The 15,685-nt window shown below is 39.5% G+C and overlaps 1 protein-coding gene across 1 annotated transcript; it reads left to right on the top strand.

Moving 5' to 3' along the window:
• Positions 1-209: 209 nt before the first annotated feature.
• On the top strand, positions 210-7,612 carry LOC122729609 (GTPase IMAP family member 5-like). Its single transcript, XM_043968572.1, has 4 exons — positions 210-347; positions 3,213-3,283; positions 4,663-4,711; positions 5,740-7,612. The coding sequence occupies exons 2-4, from the start codon at positions 3,248-3,250 to the stop codon at positions 6,606-6,608; spliced, it is 954 nt and encodes a 317-aa protein (XP_043824507.1). The 5' UTR covers positions 210-347; positions 3,213-3,247; the 3' UTR covers positions 6,609-7,612.
• The last annotated feature ends 8,073 nt before the right edge of the window (positions 7,613-15,685 follow it).

The raw sequence follows: 15,685 nt of genomic DNA, 5'->3' as shown, positions 1-15,685 counted from the left end.
ATTTCCCCCTCTCCTGACTGAAGACCTTAATGAGCATCTAACTTGAAGAAGAGGAGGGAGTGTCACTATAAAACTATTTTTTTTTTTCATCCTCTCTCTCTTCAGACCAAAGCCTTGGAGAGCTTCTCCTTAATGCAGTTGGATCAGCAAACATTTCCTGGTTAGGATTTCTGCCTCCCTTCCCTTTCTTCCCCACCCACCACGTGTCACTGACCCATATCCAGCTTGTTTCTGTTCTCAATGCTGTCTTGCTCTGCCAAGCAGATAGCGCAGAGACAGGCTGCTTGGGAAGCAAGTTATGATCTAAGAATATCAGCAAAAAGGCAAGCTGTTTCTGGGCTTATCAGGTAAAGAGCTATCAGATTTTTTGTTTGTCTGTTTGTTGTTTTGTTTATTTTAAAATTTTATTCAGCTTGTCTTTTAGAGTTTCATTAAGAGTCTAGAAACCAGGCTGTTCTCAGCTGCTGCAAATCTCTCTCTCTCTCTCTCTCTCTCTCTCTCTCTCTCTCTCTCTCTCTCTCTCTCTCTGTTTCTCTCTCTCTGGATGATCTTGGACAATCACTGGTCTCTCCTTAGTTGGACAATCACTGTTCTCCTTAGCTCTTCAGCTTTCTAGGCCATCAATTGGGGATTACCTTCCTCCTTCATAGAATCTCTGAGGATCAAATGAGAATGGGTGTGAGTATAGTTTGAAATGCATGGGGTACATCACAAATGATAGTTGTTTTGTTACTATTATTGTGCATGACTGAAAAAATTGACCAGGCTAAGAGACAAAGGTGTGTGTGTGTGTGTGTGTGTGTGTGTGTGTGTGTGTGACAGAGACAAAGAGACAGAGTTAGAGAGAAAGAGAGAGACAGAGAGAAAGACACAAAGAGAGGAAGACAGAGGGAAGGACAGAGACAGAGAGAGAAAGAAAGATGGAGAGAGTGATGGGGAGAGAGAGAAACAGAGAGATGAAGAGACAGAAAGTGTGTGAGAGAAAGACACAGGAAGACAGAGAGAGAGAGAGAGAGAGAGAGAGAGAGAGAGAGATGAGAGAGAGAGAGAGAGAGGAGAGAGAGAGAGAGAGAGAGAATTCCCAGGATGAATTAGAATAAGCAGAGATCCACTGGTCAACCCACTGTAGGGAGAAGATCCTTCTGGAATGGAGGTAGAATTATAAATGTTTGAAACTGAACTGTGACTTGAGTTGCTATTCCCAGTAACCACAACCTCTTAGCACAGCCAGGAACCTAGCAAACTGAAAGTGATTTCAGTTAGCAAAGAAAGAAGGTGAGGAGGAGGGGTAAAGCCACAAGTGGCAATGAAACCACACTTTGTTACATGTTTGCCTGGGTCACTCCCTGTGTCTGGCCTCTCTCTCCCAATCTCTGCAGAAATTAACAGGGTGGTTCTGAGGGGGAGGTTGACAACTTTTCTCATATCAGGATAACAATGTTGAGGGATTGAGGTTTCTCATACTATCCCATTTGGTGTGCCTGACCCATTCCCATATAACCAGGTGATATCAACTACAGCTACAGAGGCACCTGTATAAGGAACCCCTGTTGCCTAGGGGTGCCTTCTGGTTCTGAGAGCCCTGTGCTCCTGTTCAATTCAGGGTGTGACATAGGTGCTAAATGAGTCAGTCCCTTGTTTGGTTGAGCTAACTCCTTGCAGGGCTCATTGTTATTCCATCGTTAGACTGGGTCCAGAAGGTTTCCTGTTGGCTGCCCTGGTTCATCACTGGACTCAACTGCTGCTACCAGGGACTCCTAGATTGGTGTTTGATGAATTTCCTGGTCTCACTAGTCTCCAGGGAGCTCCCCTCTTAGAATATCCATGCACTGATGATCAACCAAGCATAAACACAAAAGGAACAGGTGTCATCCCCGAGGGGATGCCTGGCATCTGGGTGAGGAATGAGGTAGCCAAAACTGCTGATAGCAGCCTCCATCAGACGTGACTGAGGAGAGAGAAATTCATAAAGGGCTGTGCAATGGGCATAATGATCCCTCTGTGGGATTTAGTCCTTATAGTTCCTCAGCCAGAAGATTTCATCACCCTGGCACCAGCCCCTTCTTTACTTATGGTCAGAACAAGTCTTCCCAAAGATCCACATGTTGGATGAAACCAGGTAGGGAATGGTGTGCAAGCTCTACAGACTGGAGCCTCATGGAGCAGTCTCCTATTGCCCCTGCTTTTATTTTTATGGGATGTTAGGTTGGAGCTGTGAATGTGATCTTAGCTGAGCACAAGTTTCAGACATGAAAGGAACCCCTAGAAAACATGCCCTCCAATCCCTTTATTTTACAGATGAGGAGACTAAGGGGTAATGATTTACAAAGTCTACAGAGTAAAAAGTAACAGAGTTGAGATGAAAACTTCAACTTTCTGACTTGAAGTTCAGAGCAGGTGCCACTGCCATCTGGTGTTGGCAGAATCACGCATCCATAACAATTTCCACTAGTTCATCAGCATGTTATACTGTTTAATAAACTTTCCCTGCCTCATAATCTTTTTTTGTGTGGGGTAATGAGGGTTAAGTGACTTGCCAGGGTCACACAGCTAGTAAGGTGTCAAGGTGTCTGAGGCTGGATTTGAACTCAGGTACTCCTGAATCCAGGTCTGGTGCTTTATCCACTGTGCCACCTAGCTGCCCCTGCCCTGCCTCATATTCTTAACAGCGATCTTTGATGACAGTATCCTGAATTAAAGAAGGGCTCCAATGATAAAGATTTTAGGCACTACATCAGGCCAGTAGAGAAACTCTTTGGGGGCAAGGGAAGCTTTAGTTCTCTCTCTTATAAAACCATAGAGGTAACCACCTCTTCTTGATTTTATAATAAACAGGTAGCATCAAATTATAATCACTAGATCTTAGAGTTGGTAGGTCCTGAGTTCACTTCATCCAACCTCCTCAACAAGGTTGGAATTGCTTGTGCAACCCAGAAAACCAAGGTGAAATATCATCTTTATTTGAGAGATAGGTCCTTACTGATTGATACTGTGACCCAGTTGATACTGGATCACACAGCCAGTTACTCTATTGTCAACTCCTTCCAAGATTCCTAGTCCTAGGGCAGTGCTAAGCCTTGGGTTGGCTAGCAGCAACATGAAGGTACCAGATGTGGTGGTAAGATACTAGTAAAATGGGGTAACATGGTTCTGATTCAACAATATTTTTTTTATTCTTTTGAATGTTCTTCCTACTTAATTTTGATTTTCAGAGAATACTGGTTTATGGTCCTCAGTCTTAAAAGAAATGGCCAGCTACCAATCCCTTGGACAAACTCTGCAGGTAAACACTAACAATCTACTTTTGTATATTCTTGAGGGTCTGGTGGATTCTTCCATCACTCATAAATGTCTCACACCTCTAAATCTGAAAAGTAGGAAGGAGGTAACATGCGTGAGGGTTGAGACAAACTCTCAAAGGAATTGTGAAAAGTCACCTATACTCTCAAGTCCAGTTAAGAAAACAATGGTCTTTGTGTGTTACTATTCACGTGATGCCTTGAATCTTCATCATAAAACATGCAGCTTGCACATTGCAATATAAAGCCAAGGGGCTATAGGAGAATAGAATTATCTGGCATAATAATACATGTTTTTTTTTTAATTATAGTGAGTCTCTGTGTACAAGCAGCCCTGCCCCTTATCCTAGTCCTAGCAACTGTCTATTTTGCCTTCTTCTAGGCCCAATTATCTACTTAGTAGTGCTGATTCTTAGGACAATTGTGGAGAAAATAAAGTTTGTGTGACACATCCCTCTTCCATGACTTGCTTCACTTTCAGTAACCTCAACCCCAACATGTACCCCTATGCTCAACCCTGGCTAGTGAAAGCCAGTATCTTGGTATTTTCATCTTCCTTACTTGCCTTCTTTTTATAACCCAATTCCCAAAGATCAAAAATCATTCCCATTTGTCTTTGCAGAATACATTTCACTTCACTATCTTCCAAGAGTTCTCAACACTTTAAATGATCTAAAGAGACCCAACTATTAAACCTTTCATCTACATCCAGAAGAGATGTCTTGTTTCCTGTTTGTCTATTTTCATCTCCTACCTCAGTCCAATCTGTAGAAGTCACTTAAAAAATGCTTCTTTTAAGAAAATTTTTAAAAATCCCTTCCCCCCAGACAATGAGGGTTAAAATTACTTGCCCAGGGTCACATAGCTAGTAAGTGTCAAGTGTGTGAAAGCTGGATTTGAACTCAGTTCCGTCTTGAATCCAGGGCAGTGCGTTATCCACTGTGCCGACCTAGCTGCCCCCCCCCCCCCGCCAAATCCTTCTTGACTGATTGGCTGTTTCCCCTAGTATAAAAAGAACTGACTGGGGTGAACCGCCTTTTCAAGTTTACATTTTCTCTGAGGGTGAGGGGAAAATAAGCAAGGATTTTGATTAAATAGTCCTCCTGCTAGGTTATTGATTAAGAACAAAAATGATGTTGAATTGTGTCCTCTCAGCTCCTCTGTTTAATTTTACCCTGAATATCACCTTCTATATTTTTCACTACTAAGAATTACTCTGTTGGAATAATTATTCCTAAATTGAATGCCACAGTTCCTTCTGTATTAAGTTAACAGATTGGGTTAGGTGATTTCAAAGGTTCTTTCCAGCTTTAACATGTTGCCTAATGAATGCTTTTTTTTTAAATCTCCCCTTCTTTTCTAGAAAGAAGTAAGGAAGATGAAGGAATCAAAAGATGGAGATGTTGATGTGGGTAAGGAAATGGTGTCATTAATGTGTTATTCCCAGTGCCCTCCTGAGAGGCACTGAAACAGAAGAACTTGAGTGTGCACCATCTTTTCCCTTATGAATGATCAGCTGTAATCACAGAAATATGGTTGGCCTTATATATAGACAGAGACATCAACCATGTATGTGGTATAGTCTGACAACCTCAGAGGAAATTTTCCATCTGCCCACAAATATGTTACTGGCCTGTCTGCATGCTACAAATTTATTCCTTTGGGCTTAGGCAAGGGTACCTGTCAAAATTAAATGCCCCCAAAGGGGTGGAATCCTACCCATCCTCTAAGGTAGGATTCAAATGCTACTGGTCCTTCATGAAGTCTTCTCTGACCAAAGATAGCAATAATGCTTATAGTCTCTGAGCTCTCATAGAACTTTTTTGGTAATCTCTGATAAAGTGTCACCTTTTGTTTGATATTAAAGTCATTGGTGTTCATATGTTCCTTGATAGACTCTGGAGGCACCATTGAGGGCTGAATTCTCATTAATTTTATTTTACTCAGTACCCAGTACTGGACTGTGTATATCATGTTGCTCTATAAATGATTGTTGTGTAGAATACAATGGAATAGAATGAACTACTGAATAAATAAATAATACATTAGTAAATGTTAATCTCTTAGGTATCTAATTATTAACACAGAAAACAGAAAGCAGAAGCCTAAAGAGATAAGACCTAGGACAGGAGAAAAAAAATTGATGAAGTTAGAGTCATCTCATGGGATAATGTTTAGGAGGAAAATCCTAGTTGGGCACCCTTGGGTGGAAAGGTAGTGAGTGACCAGAGGATTGGTCCATTGAGATCTCTAGAAACACAAATTACTAGACTATCCACCATACAGAGAGAAATCTGGAGATAGTGCTGACTCCTACTCTAAAAATGTCTATAAATTAAGATAAGCAGGTATGAGGAATAGCACCAACCAAAGATATTTGGTGGAGATATAACAGGACTTATTGGAATGTGTCATTATTGAGAAATATTTTATCTTACAGATGACAGTGACACCCATCAAAACACTGAGCCATTGAGGATCATCCTGGTGGGGAAAACAGGAGCTGGGAGAAGTGCAACAGGAAATTCTATCCTTGGGCAGAGAGTATTTGAGTCCAAGCTAGGATCCGAGGCAGTGACTAAGAAGTGTCAGATAGGCACTAGGATGTGGAATGGGAGAAGAATATTGGTGATTGATACTCCTGCCATCTGTGAGCCAAGTGCCTGGACTGAAGAGATGTACAAGGAAATTGGGGATTGTTACCTGCTCTCCTCCCCAGGTCCCCATGCATTAGTCTTGGTGACTCAGATTGGCCGCTACACTGCAAGGGATAAGGAGGCAATGAGGAAGGTGAAGAAAATCTTTGGAGTAGAAGTGATGAGGCACCTTGTTATGCTTTTCACCCGTAAAGAAGATTTAGGGGGATCTTTAGAGGATTATGTAACAAATACTGATAACACAGACCTACAATGGGGGATCCGAGAGTGTGGCAGGAGATTCTGTGCCTTCAACAACCGGGCCACTGGGGAGGAGCAGATGGCCCAGGTGGAAGAGCTGATGACTATGATTCAGAGGATGGAGAAAAAGAATGGAGGCCACTATTACAGCAATGCTCTTTACCTTGATGCTCAGATCTTCCAGGAACATGGCAATAGAAAGTCTTCAGACAGCTACCAAAACTACCTACAACAAGTGAAATTCCAAATTCAAAAGCAGACCTCACCCCTAACAGTGGCTGAGGGCAACTCTATTGCCCAGGCATTTCAGAGGGCCAAACAATGGGTTTCTTCCCACCGCAAAATCTCCTTATGTCTTTTCCTTGCCTTGGCTCTTATTGTTATTATCGCTGTCATCTTGATATCAAAATAGACTGAGTAGTTTTCTAAGGTGGCCACTAATAATAATTGTTGGAAGCAGTCATTTTCATTGTCACAATCATGGAATTTTTTCTAAATGGGTTTTCCTAATTTTTGAAAACATATATGACTCTCAACTTCTAACTCTCTGGAGAATACTTGCCAAAGAGACATCTAAAAGAAGTCAACAATTATCTTACTTCTTTTAATAAGAATTAGGAAATGAAACTGATAGTTCTGCTATCTGTTAGTGTTAGTGGCATGTTTGGAGAGAAATTGTGAGGTACTTTGGGCTATCTATGGTGAACTCTAACCTTTTTCTATATCTTCTGCCTTAGAAATGCCACCTACTCCTATGGTTTTCATGATCATCTCTGTGTAGATAATTCCCACATCTGTATCTCTATCTCAGTCTCTCCAGAGCTCCAGATATACATTTTCTATTTTCCATAGCACATTTCTCCCTGCATGTCTTTCCAATAATGAAAACTCAACATGAAAAAAAAAAAACTACACATGAACTTTCTTCTAAAATGTGTCCTTCCTTTTCCCTACCTATTTTTGCAAAAAGAAAAGTTTATCCAGTCCCTGATGTTTGAAACTTTGGGACTTTGTCTAACTTTTCCCTTTTCATTTACCCAAACTGTGCAAGCTTAATCTGTCAAATTGACCTCCAAAATGTCTCTTCCACCTCCCTCATTTCTTCCCAAAGCCACCATGCTGATATCACCCATATAGGTTACTGCAATGCTCATAGAATATTGAATCATAAATTTAGAGTTGGAAGGGCATTTCTGTGTCATCTATGCCAACCCTTCTCATTTTATGGGTAAGGAAACTGAGGCCCTAATAAAGGCCACTTCCACAAGTCTCTCTCCCTACTGCAATTCACTGTCCCCTCAATGTTGTAAAAGGGCATTTCTTTTGTTTGTTTGTTTGTTTGTTTGTTTGTTTGTTTGTTTGTTTGTTTGTTTGTTTGTTTGTTTCTTTCTTTCTTTCTTTCTTTCTTTCTTTCTTTCTTTCTTTCTTTCTTTCTTTCTTTCTTTCTCCCTTCCTTCCTTCCTTTCTTAGTTTGTTTCTTTCTTTACTTTCTTTCTTTTGCATGGCAATGAGGGTTAAGAGACTTGCCCAGAGTCACTCAGCTAGTTATTTGTCAAGTGTCTGAGGCCATATTTGAACTCAGGTACTCCTGAATCCAGGGCTGTTGCTTTATCCACTGCACTAGCTAGCTGCCCTCAAAGAGCATTTCTGGTTTTTTGGGGTTTTTTTGTGGGGGGGTTGCAGGGAAAGAGCATTTCTTAAAGCACAGTCATGACCATGGAAGCCTTTCTTTCCCTACTCAATCAGCTTTGCTGGAGGCTCTTTATCATCTCCAGGATCAAATGTAACATCTGTGTTTATTTTTGTTTATTTTGGGGGGTTTTTTATTTAAACAGGTTATTTCTTACAAGACACAAACTAACAACCCATAAAAATTGCTATAGGGAGAAAGTTTTTTATGTAATAAACATTTTTATTTATAGTTTTGAGTTCCAATTTTTGTCCCTCCTTCCCTCCCTCCCTTATCCTCTTTCAGGTGGTAAGCAATAAGATATGGGCTATACATGTGCAATTATGTAAAACATTATAATTTTTGTCATTTTGTGCAAGAAAATGAATAAAAGAAAAAAAGTAAAAAATATGCTTCAGTCTGTGTTCCATCCATATCAGTTCTTTCTTTGGTTGTGGATAGCATGTTTCATCAATAGTCCTTTGTGATTGTCTTAAATCATTGTATTGTTGAGAATAGCTGTCATTCACAGTTCTTCATCAAATAACATTGCTGTCTTTGTGCACAATGTTCTCTTGGTTCTTCTTTTTCACTTTACTATATATCAGTTCATACAAGTCTTTCCTGGCCTTTCTGAAATCATCCTGCTTGTTATTTCTTATAGCACAATAATAATCCATTACCATCATATACCACAGCTTGTTTAGTCATTCCCCAATTGATGGACATTCATGTGATTTCAAATTCTTAACCATCATAAAAAGAGCTGCTATAAAGTAATATCTGTTGGCATTTGAAGATCATCATAAACTGCCTTTCCATTTCCAGTCTTCTTACATTAAAATTAAATGTGTGGTTGCCTATTCCTATCCCAAGTGTAGGGAAAATTAGCTGGGATTTCTAATATATTGCTAATAATAAATTAGAAGCTTTAGCACCAGTTTGGGGGCATTAAGCATTTATTATAGCACACCAAGTATTAGGAAAAAGAGAACACGTGGGTCAGAAGGTTAAGAAAGGGCCTATCTAGCCTAGAGCTCCAGCCTGCTTCTTCCTCCAAGTCCTCCACTATGAGCCTGTTTGAGAGCCAAACTGAGAGTGGAAGTTTTCTCTGGATCAGGAAGAGAGGTGGTCCTTACACACTGTTTCAAGATAATTGGCTAGCATCACCCAAATCCATTGGTTCACTGGACTTGAGGGTGGTCCTATGTTGAGGTCAGAGTTCACGTCCTCTGAGAACACACCCTCTTGAGAGCCAGGTAGGTGTGATTTTAATTGAATTAAATTTAAGTGAGTTAATCAGCAAAGTCAGTCAATCCAATTAATATTTTTTCCATAAAAGTATTTTATTATTTTCTAGTTACATGTAGAGATAGTTTGCAACATTTGTTTTTATAAGATTTCTAGTTTCAATTTTTCTCCCTCCCTCCCTCCCCTCCCTCCCCCCCTCCCCAAGACAGCAAACAATCTGATATAGGTTATACATGTACAATCACATTAAACATATTTCTCCATTAGTCATGCAGTGCAAGAGGAATCAGAGCAAAAGGGAAAAACCTCAAATTTTTTTTTTAAAAAATAGAGATAGTATGGTTCAATTTGCATCTAGATTCCATAGGGTTTTTTTCTGGATTTGGAGAGCATTTTCCATCATGATACCTTTGGAACTATCATGGACCATTGTATTGCTGAGAAGAATCAAGTCTATCACAGTTGATCAACACACGATGTTGTTGATACTATGTACAATGTTCTCCTGGTTCTGCTCATCTCTTGAATTCTTTCTTTTTGGCAGCTTGCAATATTTTCTCCTTGACCTGAGAGATCTGGAATTTGGCTATAATATTCCTAGGAGTTTTCCTTTTGGGATCCCTTTCTGGAGGTGATCGGTGGATTCTTTCAATTTCTATTTTAGCTTCTGCTTCTAGAATTTCAGGGCAACTTTCCCTGAGAATATCTTGGAAGATGATATCTAAGCTCTTTCCTTGATCATGGTTTTCAGGTAGACCAATAATTTTCCAATTATCTCTCCTGGACCTATTGTCCAGGTCAGCAGTTTTTCCCAGAAGATATTTCACATTGCCCTCTATTTTTTTATTCATTCAGATTTGCTTTATTGTGTCTTGGTTTCTCATAAAGTCACTGGCTTCCATTTGTTCAATCCTCATTCTTAGGCAATTATTTTCATCAGAGAGCTTTTGTACCTCCTTTCCATTTGGTCAATTTGACTTTTCAAGCTGTTGACTTGTTTCTCATGTCTTTCCTGAATCACCTTCATTTCTCTTTCCATTTTTTCCTCTACCTCTCTAACTTTATCTTCAAAGTCTTTTTTGAGCACTGCTATGGCCTGAGACCAATTCATATTTTTCTCGGAAACTTTAGATATAGGGGCCCTGATGTTGACATCTTCCTCTGAGTGTGCACCTCGGTTTTTCTTGTTACTGAAGAAACTTTCTATGGTCCTCACCTTTCTCTGTCTGCTGATTTTACCTTTCTTTTACTTGACTTTTAGGTCCTTAAAGTGGGGCACTGTTTCCAGGCTGCAGTATCCCAAGATTAAGAAGTCCCAGGTGGTATGATTTAAGGAGAATCAGGTTCTTCACTCACCTGGCCTGTTCCCTGGTCCTTAGATGACACCAGACCAACTTGCTAATCAACCAGCTTTGTGTGTTGTAGTTGTTAGCTCTGATAAGCCTGTGCCCCTCCCCCACCTGGGCCACTGCTACTCAAGCCTACCTCCTGGTTCTCAGATGGGGTGAAAAATCCAAGTTCTGCGTCAGCACCAGCATAGACCCCTGTAGTCTCCCCACTACCCAGGGCTCAGCCCTCTCACCAGACTGTCAGCTTAGTTCCAGATGACACTGGCACTGCAGCTGATTCAGAGGCTCTGGGGGTCTCCTTCTCTGGTGAGGCCTTCCTGGAACTGGCTCTGTGTCAGGATGACTATGGGGTTGGGCTCAACTCCTGTATCAGCACAGCAGCTCCCTCCTTCTGACCTTCCAAGCCATTTGTGGTTAGAAGATGATTTCAGCACATTCTTCTGTGAGTTTTGCTGCTCCGGGCATTTTCCTATGTAATTATTTGGATGTTTTTTGAAGCAAACATGTCATGAGTTCAAGAGTTCACTGCCTTTCCTCTACCATCTTGGCTCTGCCCCGATCCTATGTAGTTTAAATAATATTTTATTACCCTCCAATTACTTGTAGAAACCATTTTAAACAGTTTTTTTTAAAGCTTTGAGTTCCAAATTCTCTCTCTCCCATCCCTTTCCACTGTTTCATCCCTGGGATGGTAAGCAATCTGATACATGTTATTCATGTGCAATCATGTAAAAAAGTTTCACATTAATTATTCTGTACATGAAGACTTAAATAAAAGGAAAAAGTAAAGGAGGGAAGAAGGAAGGAAGGGAGGAAAGGAGGAAGGAAGGAAGGAAGGAAGGAAGGAAGGAAGGAAGGAAGGAAGGAAGGAAGGAAGGAAGGAAGGAAGGAAGGAAGGAAGGAGGGAAGGAGGGAAGGAACAAAGAAAGAAAATGAAAAACATGGTATGCTTCAGTCTGTATTTAGGCACCATCAGTTCTTTCTCTGGAGGTAAATAGTATTTTTCATCATGAGTCTTTTAGGATTGTCTTGGATCTTTGTATTGCTGAGAAAAGCTAAGTCATTCACAGTTGTTCATTGTAAAATTTTGCTATTGCTGCAGTGTTCTGGTTCTGCTCACTTCAATCTGTATCAGTTAATGTAAATCTTTCCAGGATTTTCTGAAAGCATCCTGCTTGTCATTTCTTATAGCACAATAATATTCCATTATATGCATATACCACAACTTGTTCAGTTATTCCCCTATTTATGGGAATTCCCTCAATTTCTAATTCTTAGCTGCCACAAAAAGAGGTGCTATATGTATCTTTGTACAAATAGATTCTTCACACCTTCACCCCACCCCCCACCACCACGTACACCTTTTTGGATCTTTTTATGATACAAACATAGTAGTGGTTTTGTTGGTCAAAAGGTATGTATAATTTTATAGCTATTTGGGTGTAGTTCCAAATGGCTCTCCATAAAGGTTGGATCAGTTCACAACCCCACCAGAAGTCCATTAGTTTTGCAATTTCCCCACATCCCATCCAACATTTATCATTTTTCTTTTCTGTCATATTAGTCAATATCATAAGTGAGGTGGTACCTCAGAATTTTTTAAATTTGTGTTTCTCTAATCAATAGTAATTTAGAACCTTTTTTCATGACTAAAGATAGCTTTGATTTCTGAAAACTGCTTGTTCATATCCTTTTCCAATTTATCACTTGGGAGATAACTTGTATGATTATACTTTTGACTTAGTTTCTATATATTTGAGAAATGCAGCCTTATAAGTTTTTCCCTCAGTTTTTTGCTTTCCTTTGTGTTTTTAAAAAATAATTGCTACTACTGTATTTTATAAATTAATCGATTGCTATTTATATATTAATGGCTATTACACCTGTTTTGACAGTAAGCATTTATTATTAATTAATAAATATACCAGTAAAGAATTGACTGTATGTCTCTCTAACTTCTCATAGTCTCAGGCCTTCATACCTACATAGTCCTAAGAGGAAGAGCCTGCACCAAGTGAGAGTGAGTCCAGAGAGAGGAGCAGGAGAGGGCTAAAAGAGACTGACCCTGGTCTGGTCTAGGGCTTTATCCTCCTCAGATAGAGAAGGGTCACTTCACATTGATCTAAGCCAAATGATTATAACATCATTCAGTTCCATTGATTGACATGACTTTAGGGTGGTCTAGAAAATATGCAAAAGGGCAAATTCCAATGTTTAGTTGTGGTTCTTCACCTGTCTGAACAAAAGAATCAATCTCCATTTCCCCTGCTCCCTTGGGCTTGTCTCAGACAAGAGCTGAACTTTCTGGAGTGTAGAAGGGTGGGGAGGACAAACTGATCTCTGGGTCCCCCCAAGAAATTCATTATTAATAATATCTATTTTCTCACACCTTCTAATTTTGTTTTCAGTTATTTTTTTGTGCAAACCCTTTCTAAATTTAATATAATCAACACTATCCATTTTTTATTTTGTAATGGTCTCTCTCTTGCTTGGTCTTAAAGTCTTCCCTTATTCATAGATCTGACTGGTAAACTGTTGAATGCTCTTCTATTTTACATATTGTATCACCCTTTATATCTAAATCATGTACCCATTTTATTTTATCTTGGGGTACAGTGTGAGATGTGGGTCTATACCAAGTTTATGCCAGTGCTGTTTTCCAATTTTCCCAGCAGTTTTTGTCAAATAATGAATTTTTTATCCCCAAAGCTTGAATCTTTGATTTTATTGAAAACAAATGATTGTGGTCATTTACTACAATGTATTGTGAATTTAATCTATTCTACTGATCCACCACTCTATTTCATTGCTTGTAGCAGATTGTTTTGATAACTACTACTTTATAATAAAATTGAGATCTAGTACAGCTAGGACAGCTTCCTTCAAATTCCCCCCACCCCACCCCCTCATTGATTCCCTTTGACATTTTTGACCTGGTATTCCAGATGAGTTTTGTTATTAATTTTTATAGCTCTGTACATTTTTGGCAGTTTGATTGGTGTGGCAAAATAAGTAGATTAATTTGGGTGGAATTTAATTTTTATTATACTGGTTCAGCCTAACAATGAGCAATTAATGTTTTTATAATTATTTCGATTTTACTTTATTTTTGTGAAAAGTGTTTTGTAATTGTGTTCTTATAGTTCCTGGATTTGTCTTGTGAGGTAGACTTTCAGGTATTTTATGTTGTCTGAAGTTATTTCAAATGGAATTTTTATTTCTACCTCTTATAGCCATGCTTTGTTGTGTGTTGCTTAAATAATTACTATAGAAAGCAGTTTGGGGTAAGCATTTTGTTAATTTATCAATATTATACCAGCAAAGGATCGATCACATGCCTCCTTAAGTTTTCATAGTCTCAGGCCGCACAGTAAGGAAAGCAGGTAAAGATCTTCAGCATGCCAGTTAGCCCAAGCAAGAGCAAAGCCCCCAAAGAGCCAGGTGGTCTTCCAGAGAGACAGCATGTGGTCTCAAGGAGACCCAAAAGAGAGCAAAAGAGAGAGAGACCATGTGGTCTCAGAGAACCAAAAGAGACCCAGAAGATGCCCCAGAAGCCCTACAAGCCCTAGAAGACCTTGGTGTGGTGTCTTTATCCACTGATCAAAGCTAATTGGGTCATTATATCTCAAACAAATCTTATTGGGTAGCATTGTTCAACTCTATTGGTTGACATGACTTGAAGGTGGTCTACACTAAAATGAACTCTAGGGATAACATCAGGGAAAAGAATGTAACAAAAACCCTCATTCAAGTTGCTCAAGGTGTGGTTTAATCCATAGTTCTGTGCACAAGGGAAAAACTTCCTTCTTTTTTTGAGGTTTTTCCCTTGTGCTCTTATTCTTCTTTCACAAGATGACTAATGCAGAAATATGTTTCATGTGGTTGTACATATATAACCTATATCAGATTACTTTCCATCTTGAGGAAGAGAGAGGGAATGGAGGGTGAGAGAAAAATTTGGAACTAAAAATCCTATGAAAACAAATGCTGAAAACTATCCTTATATGTAACTGGAAATAATAAAATACTTTTATTTTTTAAAAATCCATTAGTTGTTCAGCCATCTAGACATAAGAATCTATTTCCATCCCTTTTATTCCCTGGGTTTGTCACAGATGATATTTAATGAAGTTTCTTGAAGAGACTGGACTTTAAGTGTGACCAGAAACAGGACCCACAAACTTCTTTCCCTGCTCAAATGTATCTCCTCCACTTCAATGCCAGGAATCTCCTCTCATACAGGTGATTTCCACAGTCATTTTTTAATATATACCCCCCAAAGCAGGGCCCTTGTCTCAAGTAGCTCATGGTAAAATGTACTCTTTCCTTCACCCTCTTCTTACCCTCTCTTTCTCCTGTTGATCTGTCAGGATCTCATAGGTTTATCTCCATGCAGATGACTCACCAATCCACATAGCCAACCTTCATCCCTCTCCTGAGCACTTCCCCTTCTTCTCTGACTACCTGCTGTACACCTATCTCCATCTGTATGTCCCACAGACACTTCAGACCCAATACAGGAACACGGATAGAGAAATGCAGTGGAGCTCATCATTTGACCTCCAAAGCACATGATTCCCCTTTCTTAACTTTCCTATTATATTCACAACCTTGGAGTGAACTTCAAGCCCTCATTATTTCACCTTTCTGAAAGATTCCTGGAATATCTCTTTAGTATCTACTGGATCTGGGACTTCCCCCTCCCTCAGATTGGAGTGTATGGAAGGCAAACATTTGAGAAGTCCTCCCTTATCTCCCACATAAGGAGAGAGCTCAGGACAGTCCCCTCATCATTTCCCACCTAGCTAAATTATGCTCCCATTACATGACAAATAAGTCACATTCCCCTTGCTACTTTTTTAATGTGTTATCTCCCCCCATCAGATTGTGAATTCTGAGGGCAGGGGACTTTTGCCTTTTAAAAAAAATCTTTAGTGTTTAGAACAATGCCTAGCACATAGTACACATTTAATAAAGATTTATTGCCTTTCTCTTACCCTTATCTATAACCAGTCAGGCAATAAAGATTTATTAAGTATCTACTTTGTGCCAGGCATTTTGGTATGCAAAAGACAGTCTCTTCCCTTAATAACCTCACAATTTAGTGATAGAGACAACAAGCAAACATATATGTGCAAACAATATATATACAGGATAAACAGAAATAATTAACAAAGGGAAAGCAGTAGAATTACAAGGGGTTGGGATAAACTTCCTATA

Source organism: Dromiciops gliroides, chromosome 5 (assembly GCF_019393635.1).
Source record: "Dromiciops gliroides isolate mDroGli1 chromosome 5, mDroGli1.pri, whole genome shotgun sequence".
NCBI lineage: Eukaryota > Metazoa > Chordata > Mammalia > Microbiotheria > Microbiotheriidae > Dromiciops > Dromiciops gliroides.
Note: the sequence above shows the minus strand (reverse complement) of the source record. Positions and strands in the feature narration are given on the sequence as shown.